Source organism: Dendronephthya gigantea, unplaced genomic scaffold (genome assembly GCF_004324835.1).
Source record: "Dendronephthya gigantea isolate DGI-Jeju-01 unplaced genomic scaffold, DenGig_1.0 000029F, whole genome shotgun sequence".
In the NCBI taxonomy this organism is placed as follows: domain Eukaryota; kingdom Metazoa; phylum Cnidaria; class Anthozoa; order Malacalcyonacea; family Nephtheidae; genus Dendronephthya; species Dendronephthya gigantea.
The window spans coordinates 777055-791726 of record NW_021163039.1 but is presented as its reverse complement, the minus strand read 5'-3'; the positions used below and the strand labels follow the sequence as shown (position 1 = coordinate 791726).

The 14672-nt window shown below is 37.2% G+C and overlaps 2 protein-coding genes across 2 annotated transcripts; both read left to right on the top strand.

Annotated features, from left to right (window-relative positions):
- The first annotated feature begins 1564 nt into the window (after positions 1-1564).
- LOC114523920 (dual serine/threonine and tyrosine protein kinase-like) lies at positions 1565-8423 on the top strand. The gene is made up of 10 exons (XM_028544982.1): positions 1565-1732; positions 1945-2193; positions 2549-2762; positions 3276-3604; positions 4019-4168; positions 4398-4720; positions 5393-5806; positions 5989-6723; positions 7253-7532; positions 7872-8423. The coding sequence occupies exons 1-10, from the start codon at positions 1565-1567 to the stop codon at positions 8268-8270; spliced, it is 3261 nt and encodes a 1086-aa protein (XP_028400783.1). The 3' UTR covers positions 8271-8423.
- Positions 8424-11573: 3150 nt separating this feature from the next.
- Positions 11574-12797, top strand: LOC114523919 (protein ALP1-like). The gene has a single exon (XM_028544981.1). The coding sequence runs from the start codon at positions 11574-11576 to the stop codon at positions 12795-12797; it is 1224 nt and encodes a 407-aa protein (XP_028400782.1).
- The last annotated feature ends 1875 nt before the right edge of the window (positions 12798-14672 follow it).

Sequence of the window (14672 nt, the reverse complement as noted above, 5' to 3'; positions counted from 1 at the left end):
ATATTAAGACTGACGAAAATGCCGACATATTTGTTATTCTTTTAACGTTTGTCTACCAGCAATTATTTCACAGCAGGGCAGGTATAAACAGCGATTGTATTATTAATCGTATATCACGCGGATCTATATAATTTGAGCCTATTATTTAATGCAAATATTCGTTTAGACTAGAATATGCGTAGACAATGCAGCTGCTTGAAAACATTCATCTCAAAGATTTATTATGTAAACACAAGCTTCGTTTACACTACACTCTAGGCTGGTTTACTCAACACACGACCCTGCATGGTTTACACTACACTCAAACCTGGTTTACACTACATTCAAGCCTGGTTTACACTACACTCAAACCTGGTTTACACTACATTCAAGCCTGGTTTACACTACACTCAAACCTGGTTTACACTACATTCAAGCCTGGTTTACACTACATTCAACCTGGTTTACACTACATTCAAGCCTGGTTTACACTACACTTAAACCTGGTTTACACTACATTCAAGCCTGGTTTACACTACACTCAACCTGGTTTACACTACATTCAAGCCTGGTTTACACTACATTCAAACCTGGTTTACACTACACTCAAACCTGGTTTACACTACATTCAAGCCTGGTTTACACTACATTCAAACCTGGTTTACACTACATTCAAGCCTGGTTTACACTACACTGAAGCCTGGTTTACACTACATTCAAGCCTGGTTTACACTACATTCAAGCCTGGTTTACACTACACTTAAACCTGGTTTACATTACATTCAAGCCTGGTTTACACTACACTGAAGCCTGGTTTACACTACATTCAAGCCTGGTTTACACTACATTCAAGCCTGGTTTACACTACACTTAAACCTGGTTTACACTACATTCAAGCCTGGTTTACACTACATTCAAGCCTGGTTTACACTACACTTAAACCTGGTTTACATTACATTCAAGCCTGGTTTACACTACACTGAAGCCTGGTTTACACTACATTCAAGCCTGGTTTACACTACATTCAAGCCTGGTTTACACTACACTTAAACCTGGTTTACACTACATTCAAGCCTGGTTTACACTACATTCAAGCCTGGTTTACACTACACTTAAACCTGGTTTACATTACATTCAAGCCTGGTTTACACTACACTGAAGCCTGGTTTACACTACATTCAAGCCTGGTTTACACTACATTCAAGCCTGGTTTACACTACACTTAAACCTGGTTTACACTACATTCAAGCCTGGTTTACACTACACTGAAGCCTGGTTTACACTACATTCAAGCCTGGTTTACACTACATTCAAGCCTGGTTTACACTACACTTAAACCTGGTTTACATTACATTCAAGCCTGGTTTATATACAAAACACATAAGCCTGATTTACACAACACTCAAGCCTGGTTTACACTACACTCAAGACTCGTTTACAACACACAAACCTCCTTTACACTAGCTACTACGAATCACGGCTAAGCGACGGGGATGGAGAAATTTCATGTCCGTTTTTAGGTACAGTAAATCAACGGAAAGGTTATCTGGTATACCAACTTGTAAAATTGACGGAACACTGAAGTATGTCTTCGCCAAAAAAAGAAGTGCCAAATGAACGTCAAAGAATGTCTAGCACGGCTAGTTATTTCGATGGAACAACAACAGCAAGGGCAAAAGAGTTCGTCAGGAGTCATTCGGAATCGAACTTTGCAACGTCTCAAGGAATAGAAATAGACAATACTATTTTCGAGGTAGATGGATGAATTTGTATTATAGATTTGTATTTGTAGATAGATGAATTTCAAATAGCAGCGAATCTTTTCCCTTTGGAGTGAATGTTATAATCATAGTTTTTGCATATATTTCCAATATAGGGATTATAGTATTTGTGGAACAATACTATCAAAAGTTGAAGTTCTATCTACTATTCCAGAAAGTTAAAATAAGCATACCTCTTTAATAGGAATGTCGACAGACTAGTAGTCGAATAAAAAAGCTGTCTCGACGAAGTCGCCGGAGAACAACGACGAAAAAAGCGCCAAAAAAGAACGTGGACGATATTCAGGACGTGTTTACCATGTTTGAAGTATTTAAACTTCTCCATATTAAACATGATCCACAAAAGTGCGACCTTACAGAAATGAAAAAAACTGCAAAAAAGGAGATAGAAGAACAAAGTTCAGGAAGCGGGAAATATTCCAATGGAACAACGGTGAATACTAAATGATTAGTGACCGAGCGCGAGGTGTTCATTGTGAAATAACAGACGAGGCCCTTAGTATGGACCGAGCCACGAATTTGAAGTAGCGAGGTACATGCAAAAAACCACGGTTTGATATTTCACAGTACAGATCGAACAAGCGAGGTCACTAATAAAACAGTTAATGCATGCATAAGAAAATATAAAAACGACATAATCGGCCGTTTGTGTTTTTTCGTTTTTGTATAAACGCTCTGCAAGCATTTAGTTTCTAACGAACTTATATTAAGGTGTTTCAAAGATTACAGAATGGGCTTTTAGGGTTTGGGCAGACATTAATTACTTGTCACATCTTATTCTTAACTAGGGATTCGAGGTGATAGCGAAGGCTAAAGACGAAGATTTGTTGAAAAGAGAAAAGTTGGGGGAATTTTATTTGAAGATTGATAATTGCATCAAACAATTGGACAAATGCGCGATTGAGGTTCTAAACACCTATTATGGCGATCATGGCGTGTTAAATGTTTTAGACAAACAAACAGAACGCTTGGCGAAACTAGAGTATAAAGTTCTTATTGCAGGTACTTCACGTTTCGTTTTCGTTTACGGTTCAGGGGCCGGTTGTATCAAGCCCGTTTAGCCTAAACGGTGGATAAGTTCAAAATAGAAAGCAAGTCTGCCGTTTTATTCAACAAGCGAAATGTTTTTGACCTTAATATAAAGATACTGTTTACAGCTACATATTAAGTGCATAATATTCAAGTTGACTCATTCAAGAGAGATGTAAGAGTGTTATTTAATTTTGACTTATCCACCTTTTAAGCTAAACGGGCTTGATACAACCGGCCCCTGCACTCCAGGTGATCCCGTGCTCATATTTTAACCCTTAGAAGGTTGACGAAATAGACATTTATCTTTAGTTACTCTAAGAAACTAGTCAAAAATTTGTGATGATGCTCATGACATGAATTTTAAACCCGAAAGAAAGCATATTTCAAGAGATATTAAGTTGTTTCAACCACGAAATGCCAAATTTCCCAGGCCTTGTCTGCCATATGAGATCGCCTGGCTATTTTTTGTTAAACTTTTTTCAGGCGAAAGTAGCGCCGGGAAAAGCAGTTTATTAAATCTTATTCTTGGCGAAGAGCTTCTTCCACACCATGTTCTCAATACCACTTCCACAATATGCGAGTTAAAGTTTGGAAAAGAACGAAAACTTGTCGTTCACTATAACTACGACGAGGAACGAAAGATTCAGCCGGAACCTGTTGTTTATACCCTGGATAAAAAGGAAAATTGTCAAGAGCAAATTGCTCGATTTGTGCGCTTGGAGGATTCGAGAGCACGAGAAAAGGCTTCCTGCTATGCTAAAGTTGAAATCTTTTGGCCACATGAATTACTTGAGGTGAATCCGACTCATTTTAACCATTAGAAATTCAGAGGTACTCAGCTGACCTAAAGTATCGATTAATGTTTCAGGCAAATTTAATTTGTTAAGTTAAATAATTATACAAAATATAAAAATAGGTTTATAAGTGCATCTTAACCTGCTCAAAAAATAGTTCGAAATGTTGGAACTATTTAACGTCGCGAAGTAACGTTTCGTCAGTATTTAATCTTCTCTTACAACAGAAAGGTCATTATGTCGTATAGGTAAGGTCCCTACGGTGAGAAATCCTGGAAATAGGCTAATTGTGCTTAACCCAATTTAACAATCTTGACACAAAGATTTATCTACGTAGTCAGTAATCTTTGTTCGTCGTGTCACTTTTGACTATTTGACTATCGGATGGCACAGTACCAAAATTCATTGTATATTCCATGTGTTATTATATAGGAAGGAGTTGTTATCATTGATAGTCCAGGGCTCGGCGAATCTGATGAAATGGACAACGTTCTTATGAATTATCTTCCAAATGCTCTTGCATTTATTTACGTACTTGATATGTCCCGTGCTGGGGGGATACAAAAAGATATGAAGGAAAAGGTAAATAAAAAATGTATATTTTCAACACCACAACAGCTTAAAAATGCGGTAAAATCTAGTTTCCAAACACTGGAAATGCAAAAGCGTTGGTTCGATTCCTGTAGGAGGATCTATAGTTAACAATTTTTTTCTTAAATGTTGCTGTCTTAAATTTATGATATGCATAATTCCCACTCTTCGTCTCTTCAATTAAGTAAATTAAATAACAAGTAAATTTATTTTTCTATAGCTAATGGGCATCTTAAGAAAGGCAGGTTCTGATGCTGGGGTTGCCAGCCTTCGCCATTTAGCTGAATGTTCCCTCTTCGTTTGCAATAAATGGGATCAAGTGAAAGAGAGTGAAAGGGAAGCAGTGAAGAAATATGTCTCAACAAAGCTGAGCGAGTGCTGGAGAGATGCAAGTTCGAATCATCAAATTGTTTACATGTCAGTAACGGAAGCCATCAAAGTACAGGAATATGGCGGAGTCACAGAGGAGTTCAATCTTTTGCTTAAACAGATTAAGACGATGGTATTAAAGGCAATAAATATAAGACTATACAATCATTGGCAGTAAGTTTTTTGCATTGCTTATATTAATTTATACAGTTTATATTCACAGAGTAAACAAAAAATCTTATAAGATGAACTACGGAAATAATTGATGCATTTTTTTATATACAACTAAACTTGAACTTTAAATTCTTGAAATAATGCCTCGAACGGATAAAATATTGGCTGTATTAAAGTCGTGAACTGAATTAATTTGATGATTTTGATCAGAATCAGCGCAGAAAGATAACATAGTAAAGGAATACCAAATGATTTTCCGTGCAGGATTGCGTGATCCATGCACGCGGGATGTTGCGAGACTTTCGGAAAGCGTGTGTATTTTCACGCTTTCCGAAAGTCGAGCAACATCCCAAGTGCATGGATCACGCAATCCTGCACGGAAAATCATTTGGTAATTGTTTTATAAAATAACTGTAGTGAAACAACGGTTAACTTTATTAAAATTAAATTTCGCGTGCAGGATTGTCTAAAACGCGTGCAGGATTGTCTCATCCTGCACGGCTATTGACCAATCACATTGCGTGTTTCACTATAGTTATTATATAAAGCATATTACTTCATGTAATCACGTTTTGGAGGATTTATTGCTAGAGTTTTATTTGTATATACATGCACGTTGAGACAACCATGTTATATTTAAAAATGTTCTCAAAATTTAATGTCTTTTACCAGGTGGTTGCATGCAGTGCTGCAACATATTTATAGAGTAACGTATTTCTTCAACCAAGAGATACAATCAACTCACCAAACAACTCGTGAAAGGATGAGTTCAATTGAAAAACGCATCGAAATCATCGAAAAGCAAGAAGAAAGTGTGAGGAAGAACATGGAAGCAAGACTGGAATATCAGACCAAAGTTCTCCACGCCAAACTAAAAGAGCATATTCAATCGCCAGAATTCAAAACGAAGTTCTGCAATTGGAACGACTGTTCACCTCCGCCGAATGAAATAAATTGGGAAACAACAAAAAGCAACATTACAAAAGCAATTGATTACCGATTTAAAGAATTGCTCATCCAGTGGGAGAATGACAATCAAGTGTACTCGGAAATTCACAGGCAGCTTCTGGACGAATTTCGTACAAGGTTTGAAACACATTTTATAATGAAGCTCACATCTCGGAAGCTGTGCGTTGCCCCCAAAATATCAAACAAATTATATTTGTTACCGAAATCAGGACTCGGTCTATAAGCTAGAATATGCATGCGCATACAGTATTTTTTCAGAAAATGAAAAAGTGAATTCTAACTTGTTATCTTTTTGAAAGGCTGAATCTTTTAGAAGAAGAGCTTCAAAATATTGACAAAGCGATTCATGGTGAAAGTCAAGTTGATAAGAATAAAAGTAAAATTTCGACAACAACTAAAGTTCTTTTTGGTGCAACGAGCCCTCTTTGGATTCCGTTCGGCGTGGCGGGTTTGATAATCGGTATGCCTGTTTTTGGAGCAATGGTGATGAAACGTAAAGTTAGTCAAAAAAGAAAGCTTGAAAATTACCAAGACAATCCTCGTGACTACCTTGAAAAACAATCTCAAAAATATCTACAGCGACTAACAAAAGAATTCGTTTTAAAATATGCCCAACGACAGATGGAGAACACCAGAATAGTGCTATCAAAATATGGGGATCAAATTCCAATCCTGATAGAAGCCGATCGAAAAATGGTGAAACAATTAACTAATGAAACCCGAAGCCAGGACGAAGTATTGAAACTGTATGTTCCAGTCCAAAAGAACTGTGTCGAGATACAAAAAGATATCATACCGTTGGGTATCGAACTATTTCCAGCGTCAGTAAATGCAAGGGATCTTGAATGGAAGAAAGACGGCGAAGAAGAGAGCCTGCGAGAAGGGGAGTTTTCCATTGTGTACCAAGGAAAGCTAAGGAACCCTGGAGGAAACAAATCGCAGATTTCTGAAATAAACGTGGCGGTGAAAGTATTCAAGCATCCATTTGATGACCCGAATTCAAGATTATTTCTGAACGAAGAGGTAAAAATTAGGTAAGTATATATTTTCTACTCTACAACTCATCACAACGTTAAACCAAAGGCACGATAAAGTCCGCACAAGAATGTGCTCGGGAAAATTTTAATTGGAATTCGATAATCAGGTTTATGCCTAGTTAACATAACATAACAGGCTTAAGGCACAAAATAATGCGTGATTAAACATGAAAATTTTAACAAACACAACTGCATGAAAGAGCAAGTGCAGCTGACCTACGGCAAGTCTAGAAACAAAGTTTCTAATCCATTAAAGACGTGGACAGGAAGCCCCTAATTCATTAGAAAACATTTCTTAATTTCAAAGTTTTGTACTAGTTACCTTAACGAAAAAATCTTTTGCTTGAAATTTGAAGGGCATTTTTTTTGCAAAGCTGGCGCGTGCTCCCCTTAATTTCGTTACCTCGTTAGTAGAGTTAAACCTTTTATCGCGTTTAAAATCCTTTTAACTTCAGAAGATCATGCTATATATTATTATATGGTTATATGTTATGGAATTTATCTCATAATATATATTTTACTTTAGAGATTTGAAACATAAAAACGTTACCAAGTATTTTGGGTCGGCCAGAATGAGCATCTGTCTTTCATCCAAAAAGTACAGGTTCATTTTCGTTATGAAAGCCTGCGGAGAAAACCTCAGAAGTGTAATTTTCAGAAACCGAAATCTGACACCAGCGAAATCCGAAAACACCAAACTGGCAATTGGTAAATTCTTTAACTGGGCGATGGACATAGCGGATGGTTTAAATTACATTCACGAGAGAGGACTTATTCACAGACATCTCAAGCTGGAAAATATTTTGGTTAGCAATAACTGCATAATACTGCATTTCATACAGTTTAGGGCCTGTGTATAAACCATAACTTCTCGTTATGTACGTTATATTAGAAACTGGGCTCAAAATGTAGCTCGATACAGTTTTCAGAAATTTAGGTGCTTAACACTCTGCCTTTGAACCAAACCGTTTACAAATTATTGAACTCTACTGTATAAATAACTATAACCCCCAAATCACCTCGTATATTGGGAAAGAAAGAATGGTGACCCCAAAAAACTGCCCGGTAATTAAGGCTCTAAGACCCGGTAAGATATAGACTATCTATCTTTAGAAAATTTCAAAGTCAATATTTTTTATCTACAGGAAGATGAGGATGGGACAGCGATGATATCCGATGTTGGGATTGTGGGTCAATTTGTAGAAACAGAGAAAAGCATAATATATCTTGCACCAGAAGTACTCGAGAACCTCGCGAATCGTACGAAAGAGGCGGATATGTATAGTTATGGTCTTGTGTTGTGGGAGATGTGGTATGGTACCCAAGCGTTCACAGAACTCATGCCCATCGACCGAGCCGCATTCAAAAAAAAGATAGCTGATAATTATCGCCCAAAGATGAACAAGACAACCATCAACATTCCAATAGTTCAAGCTATAATGACCTTGTGTTGGGCGACCAAGGTAAAGGACAGGTATTCCGCCAGAGAGTGCTATGACAAATTTGAGAACATAAAGAACGGTATTGAAGACACTGCGATGTAACCTTTTGTGCTGGAGAATCTGCACAAATTATTGTGATTTTATAGAGGACGCATGTTACAAATTTAAAAAGGAAACATTCTTAACGTTATAATCGTTGTCTTATGATCATGTGCTGTCCAGTGGCGGATCCAGCTTTAGATAAAATAAATTATTGCAGGCACAATTTTATATTCAAAGTACGGCCTATTAATAAATAGATGCAATTGGTTATGAACTTCTAAAGAACTGAAATTTACGAATACATTGCATGGGATTTACTCTAAAGGCTTTTTGTTAATATATCAATTTGTTAGGTGTTATAACCTATTTTGACTATACCCTACCCCCATAATCCACTGATGTTGCTTTATTAAAAAATCTTATAATCGTCTGTTAATCTGTTAATCATATACTTTTGTTTGTGGAAGCATAAACCGTTATAATACATAATTTTTATTTTATTCTTTTATAACTTTATAAGAATAACAATATAGCTAAGTACAAAAAGGTCTTACAAACCATGCACAGTAACATTTCTTTCTTTACAATTTTCTCTATATGAGACGTGCAAAGGGTATAGCTTTAAGTTGCAAGTATAATAAAAATATTTTAGTTAAGCCAAAAATAAATATTGGTTAATAATGAAATGAAATGAAAATATTGAAATGAAGTTGAGTGCACCTAAAATACGAACTATTTGAAACGTTTTCTCCCTGTAGCTTCAAAATCAGGAATCAACAGTTAAAATTTAAGCCTGGAACGCTGGTTTATATTTTTAGCGACCACATGCGGAGTATTTTGTGATTAAGACAAACTGCGAGTTAGAAGAATTACAGAACAGATACGTTATAAATAATAAATATTAAGGTCCTTAATAAGCAAGTAGGAAGAGTACGCGATGACGACGTGGTTGAAACATTAAAATGAATGCTTTGGGAAAGAGTTGTGGTACATTGTCTATTGTACGAATTTAATTTCAGCAAGTATATATAATAACTCTCCACAACACATGCAGACGTAATTAACGAGTACAAAAACAGTCGCTGTGGTGTATTATATAGGTAGCCTATAGCAACACAGCTGTGAACTTATTCAACAGCATACCTCAAACCATACAGCGTTTTTGAGCTACGCTATGGGAGACAAAACTAACCACTGCTTTTAATGTTGAGGTTATCTAAATCCTTACAAATGTTTCCAAATATCATACATGCGTGGATAAATATAGGTATGTATACACAATGCTATAGGTAAAAAAATATCGTCGGCAATACTGACGGTATATTGACAACACTCTTGGTATATTATAAACAGTATCAACAGTATGGTATAACTTCAAGTCGGGTATCAACTCTTATATATATATAAGCGATGATGTAAAGCCTTAAACGGTCGGTTAGCTCCTTGTAAAACGACATACCAAGCTCGTACTTGTCAAAGTCAAAGTCAAAATAACAATGCATTCTTACAGCAAACACTGAATAAGCAAAATATAGACACCTACCACTTCAAAGATTATAAACTACGAGTCGTTCCTATTTCACCAACTGTTTCTGTGCTGTGATGATCTTTAAATCTTTTATTATTGTTTTAATATTTGACTCAATGATTTCATTTTATATTTTTAAAAAATAGTTTGCAAAATGACGGTTAAAATGCTGACACTTTCATGCATGCTAACTTTTTTGTCTTAGCCAATCAGCAAGTGGTAGACGACCGTCTTTTCTTCGTTAAAATTTCGCGCATACGCACAACTACCATGACCATTGAACGTCCATGACATTTGGGCAACTTTAGACATGCCTATGTTCTGTCAGAATACCCGGGTGTAATTCCTAATCTCCGGGCGGGATTAGTACCCTCGCACGGCGCTTGGCGCCGGCTCGGGGAATAAATGAACTAGTATATACTATATTTTGTGTTTTTAACATCTTTATTGATTTTCAAGAAATCGATTGTATATTTCACGAAAACCATAGGCAACACTGTATTAAATATAACAATCCGTGTCCCAGAAACAAACCAGCGAGTCTGCGACCCGCGAAAGATAGTGTTTGCAAGAGTATTCCCCTGTGAATAACACGAGGGAATGCTTGAGTTGATCTATGGAATTTAAAAGTGGCGTCCAGCCGGGCAGTAAAAATCAAACTTGAATACTATGTAGCTCATAGAACTATTTAGCTCATACAAATATTAATGTATCAAATACAACAAAATAAATATATACGCTCACCATTCCAAAATAAACAGCAAGTGAACCAGCAGACAGATAGCATTGGTTGGTGTTATCAAGTCCGTAAGTACAACCATACATTACAATTCAAGGTTGAATGCTACGGCTATGTTTTAACATATCCATTATATATCCGTGGCAGCATCTTTTGACAAATCCGCATCAAATATGGTATAACGACCACCTAAAACGTACCGTAACAATTCTCGGCTTAATTTTCCTGACGAGGGCTTTTGTTCGAAACGACGAGAAGTGTTTTTGTCGGTTTTAGGCAGTTATTATTCCACCTTTGATGTGAAGTAACCGGCTATGCATGGTTTTAAAATCAACCCAGTTTCACAGACTTTAATCATGTCGAATAATCCGTCTGACTGGACGGGCTTGTGTGGCAGAAACTTCTTAGCTCTTCAGGTGATAAATGATGACAGTGGTTATTTTGTTAACTTACATATAGTGTAATTTGATACTTCCTATTTAGTGTGACTATGTTACAGTCAGTGGTTACAGTAGTGCTATTTACAAAGATGAAAATTAGCATGCATTAAGATTAAGTTCTAGTGTTCGAATTATTTGTTTCTCTTTGGCCTCTCTTATTAGTCTATAGTGTTGATACACTTATAGATCGGCATAATGTTAAAGTTGCCTTTGCTACATTTAGATAGGTGTTCACTGACGGTTAAATGTCGATATTCTTCGTGTCTAATATGCTGCTTATGCAAAGTTACTCTGTTTCTAAGGTTTTCAGTCGTTCCCACATAGAAACTATTGCAATTTGGGCATGTTATGATTTAGGCCAGTTTTAGACGCCGTGCTTTTCATGTGCCGAACTTATTAGTAATTTGGTTCGACTTCATTCATTTGGAACGGCATCCGATTTACAGGGCGAACTTATTTAGGCGTGCGAAATTATTTTTGCTGAGTTTTGTGAACGTAATAAGGGTCAGCGGTGTACATGCTAGCGCGAGAAATCAAATTTGAAGAAATAAAAAAATAAGAATGGCGAGTTTTCCAGGCGATTTCCATTAAAAACATTTGCTATTTGGAAACTGATTGAAAGCAATCGAAGGAGAAGAATGCGTTTGCTTAATATGATGTATTTTCTTGTCATGAGGAAGAATATGTTGTTAAATATTCTTCTATCACTGATGTGGCTAATGCAGGCAAACTCGAAAGTTCCAATTCGAAGACATCGAACATGTCGGAGATTTTTTCGAAATCCTGGCTGGTGGCAAACGGTATGGGATACATACAGTGACGCAAGATTTAAAAAGACCCTGCGAATTTCGCGGAAGACATTTCAGCACATCTTACCACCAATCAGAAGCAGACTAGAACGGCAGAACATTAACGAGGAACCTGTAACTCCTGAAGAAAGACTTGCAATTTGTTTATATCGCCTCGGTAGGGGAGATTACTATCATACGATATCACAAATATCCGGCCTTGGGGTTTCTACGGAGCGTAATATCGTTTGTGAAGTTTTTTTAGCAATCGTGGAGTGTCCGTGGAGTTCAGAAGTGGCTAAACATTTGCCAACAAGTAAAGAAATGTTCAAAAACAAATTGGTTGAAATGGAGGGGTTTTGGCAGTTTCCGTTTTGTTGGGCTGCTGTAGACGGATGCCATATTCCGATTAAATGCCCGCCTGGTGGACTTGAATCTTGCAAGGAGTATCAAAACTTCAAAAACTTTTATTCGGTGGTATTAATGGCATTCGTTGATGCAAGGTATCGTTTTATATGGGCCAGTTGCGGTTTTCCTGGGAACTCCCATGATGCCGTCATCTTACAGTCTACAGACTTGTGGCAACAAATAGCAGAAGGTGTATTCTTTCCGCAAATTGGAAAGAGAGTCATGAATAGAACTTTACCACCACTTGTGCTTGGAGACTCAGCCTTTCCTTTACAGTCGTGGCTCATGAAGCCCTACACAGATGCCGTTCTAACAGAAGAGCAAAGGTATTTCAACTACAGGCTCAGTCGAGCACGCATGGTCACAGAAGGCGCTTATGGGCGATTGAAGGGCCGATGGCGTGTTCTCCTGCGTAAATGTGAAAGTAGTGCTCATGAGGTTAAAATCGCAACCCTCGCGTGTATTGTTTTGCATAATGCTTGCATTGAATATGGAGATGCCATATCCAAGAAATGTGATCTGTCCATTGACCCGGTCACAAATCAAAAGCGAGACAGAGAAACAGTGCGCGAGATGCTTAAAATGAGGTCGTGCAGAAAACTAAAGGACAATTCAGTAGATCAGGGAAGCAAAAACCGGGAAGCTCTTAAAAACATGTTTTACAATGAGAAGAACAAAGCATAGTTACCTTACTCAAAACCAAGAACAAAAGTTATGATGCAAAATACGAACAAATATCTACATAATTAAATTAGCCTTTCACACGCAGGCATTTTTGGGGTACTGCCTTCTCAATACAAGGGATTCCATGCAGTGAAATGTTTGACTTTATATAGGTATAGCTGTAAGAGTAATAATGGTGCATTGATTTACAGTTAAACATTTGAAATACTGCTTAAAAGAGTTTAATGTCAGTTACAGGAAAATATGCCAAATATAGTGAATCAAGATCTTCCTGGAAAGGCTAATTAACTAACTTGTTAAAGTTACTTTAAAGTGCCTATATCACTCGTGGGATCTTTATGCATTTGAAAAGAACGTAAAAAGTTAATTAATGTATTAAAAAACATTTTTTGATTTAGTGCAATAATTTCAAAAATACAAGCCTCTAAACTACCTGGGGTTCCTGAGTCCCAACCTCCTGGGTTTAAACACGGCTATTCAATTTGAAACTGCCCATTGTTTACAGGAGCCTGGGACTCAGGAATTGCAGGTAGTTTAAAGGCTAGTAACTTCAAAATTATTGCACTAAATCAAAAACCTTTTTTAATATATTAACTAACTTTTTACATACTTTTCAAATGCATAAAGCTTCCACGAGTGATATAGACACTTTAAAAGTGTTATAAAAATAGTTCAGATAAGTTTCTGTTGTAATAAACATTAAAACTCAACAAGCACATGCTAACACAGTATATATGTTAATTCAATTCTTTTATAGAGTATGGTACTGCATTGTACTATCATGAACATTTTCAATATTTTCGTCTGGACGTTGATCATTCTGTGGTGATGTGTGGAAATAAGAGACATGCAATGGTTGATTGAAAATAGAGCTACCTGAATAGCTACTTGCCCATGTATTTTGATGAGGACTAATTGGGGGCTGGTACTGAGGACCATGTAAGCCCTGCCGAGGATCAGTTGAAGGCTGTTGGGTTTGATTATTGCTTGACCCAAGTTACATTTGGAAAAGTTTTAATTCATGCTGTCGTGACTGTTCAAACACTTTTTTTTATTAGCTGAAGCATGCTATCAGTTTTGTCATTTTCCAGTGTTTTCTTAATCAGGTCATGTGTGGACTGCAGAATATCTACTTTCTTAGCCTTCTTGGCTCTAACAGGGACAAACCACTTGGCTGTTTCACTATTATGGCCTGATTCATCTAATTTTGATCCACTTTCAATGGAAGAAGCTGATGGTTCTATAGCCTGTTCTGGTTGACATGAGTCTCTCGTTTTAACAAGTTGAAAGAGTACCTTAAACCAATTACCATAACCTTTATCTTCCTGAAATCACTTCTGTGATTCCGTGTGACAGTGTGATCACGGGATGGAGAGGGTACCGTTTAGGTTCCATATCTGATGGACGTACGCATGATTGAAAATGACAGTAAAGACTACGCATCGCCAACCTCGTTCGCTTCGCCGTGCTGCCGTCTCCATCCCTATCGATCCGCAGCGGGCATAACTAGTTAGGTTACTATAGTTATAGTATTCGCTAAGCCTCGCCTAGCCTCGTTGGGCCTTATCTGAGTATATTAATTTTGTCCCCGGTGATTATATGAGGGCATGTGCCGCAACGAGGTTTATTGCCTTCGTCACAGTTGGCGTGGCGTTGGACGTTGAAAATTCCGCTTTCGTTAAAATTCCTTTTAAGTTTTTCGGTTGCCGTCTGCTTACAATAAGATTTGTTTTCTCCATTGTACTCCTTAATTCGTCTGACAAATTTAAAACTTTTACTATTTCCTTTACTTTCCCAATAATGCTAGGGTTTTTGGATTGTGTGTTACCACTAGAGGTAATATTCTGCCTTCGGGTTCCTTCGACGTACGCTTCC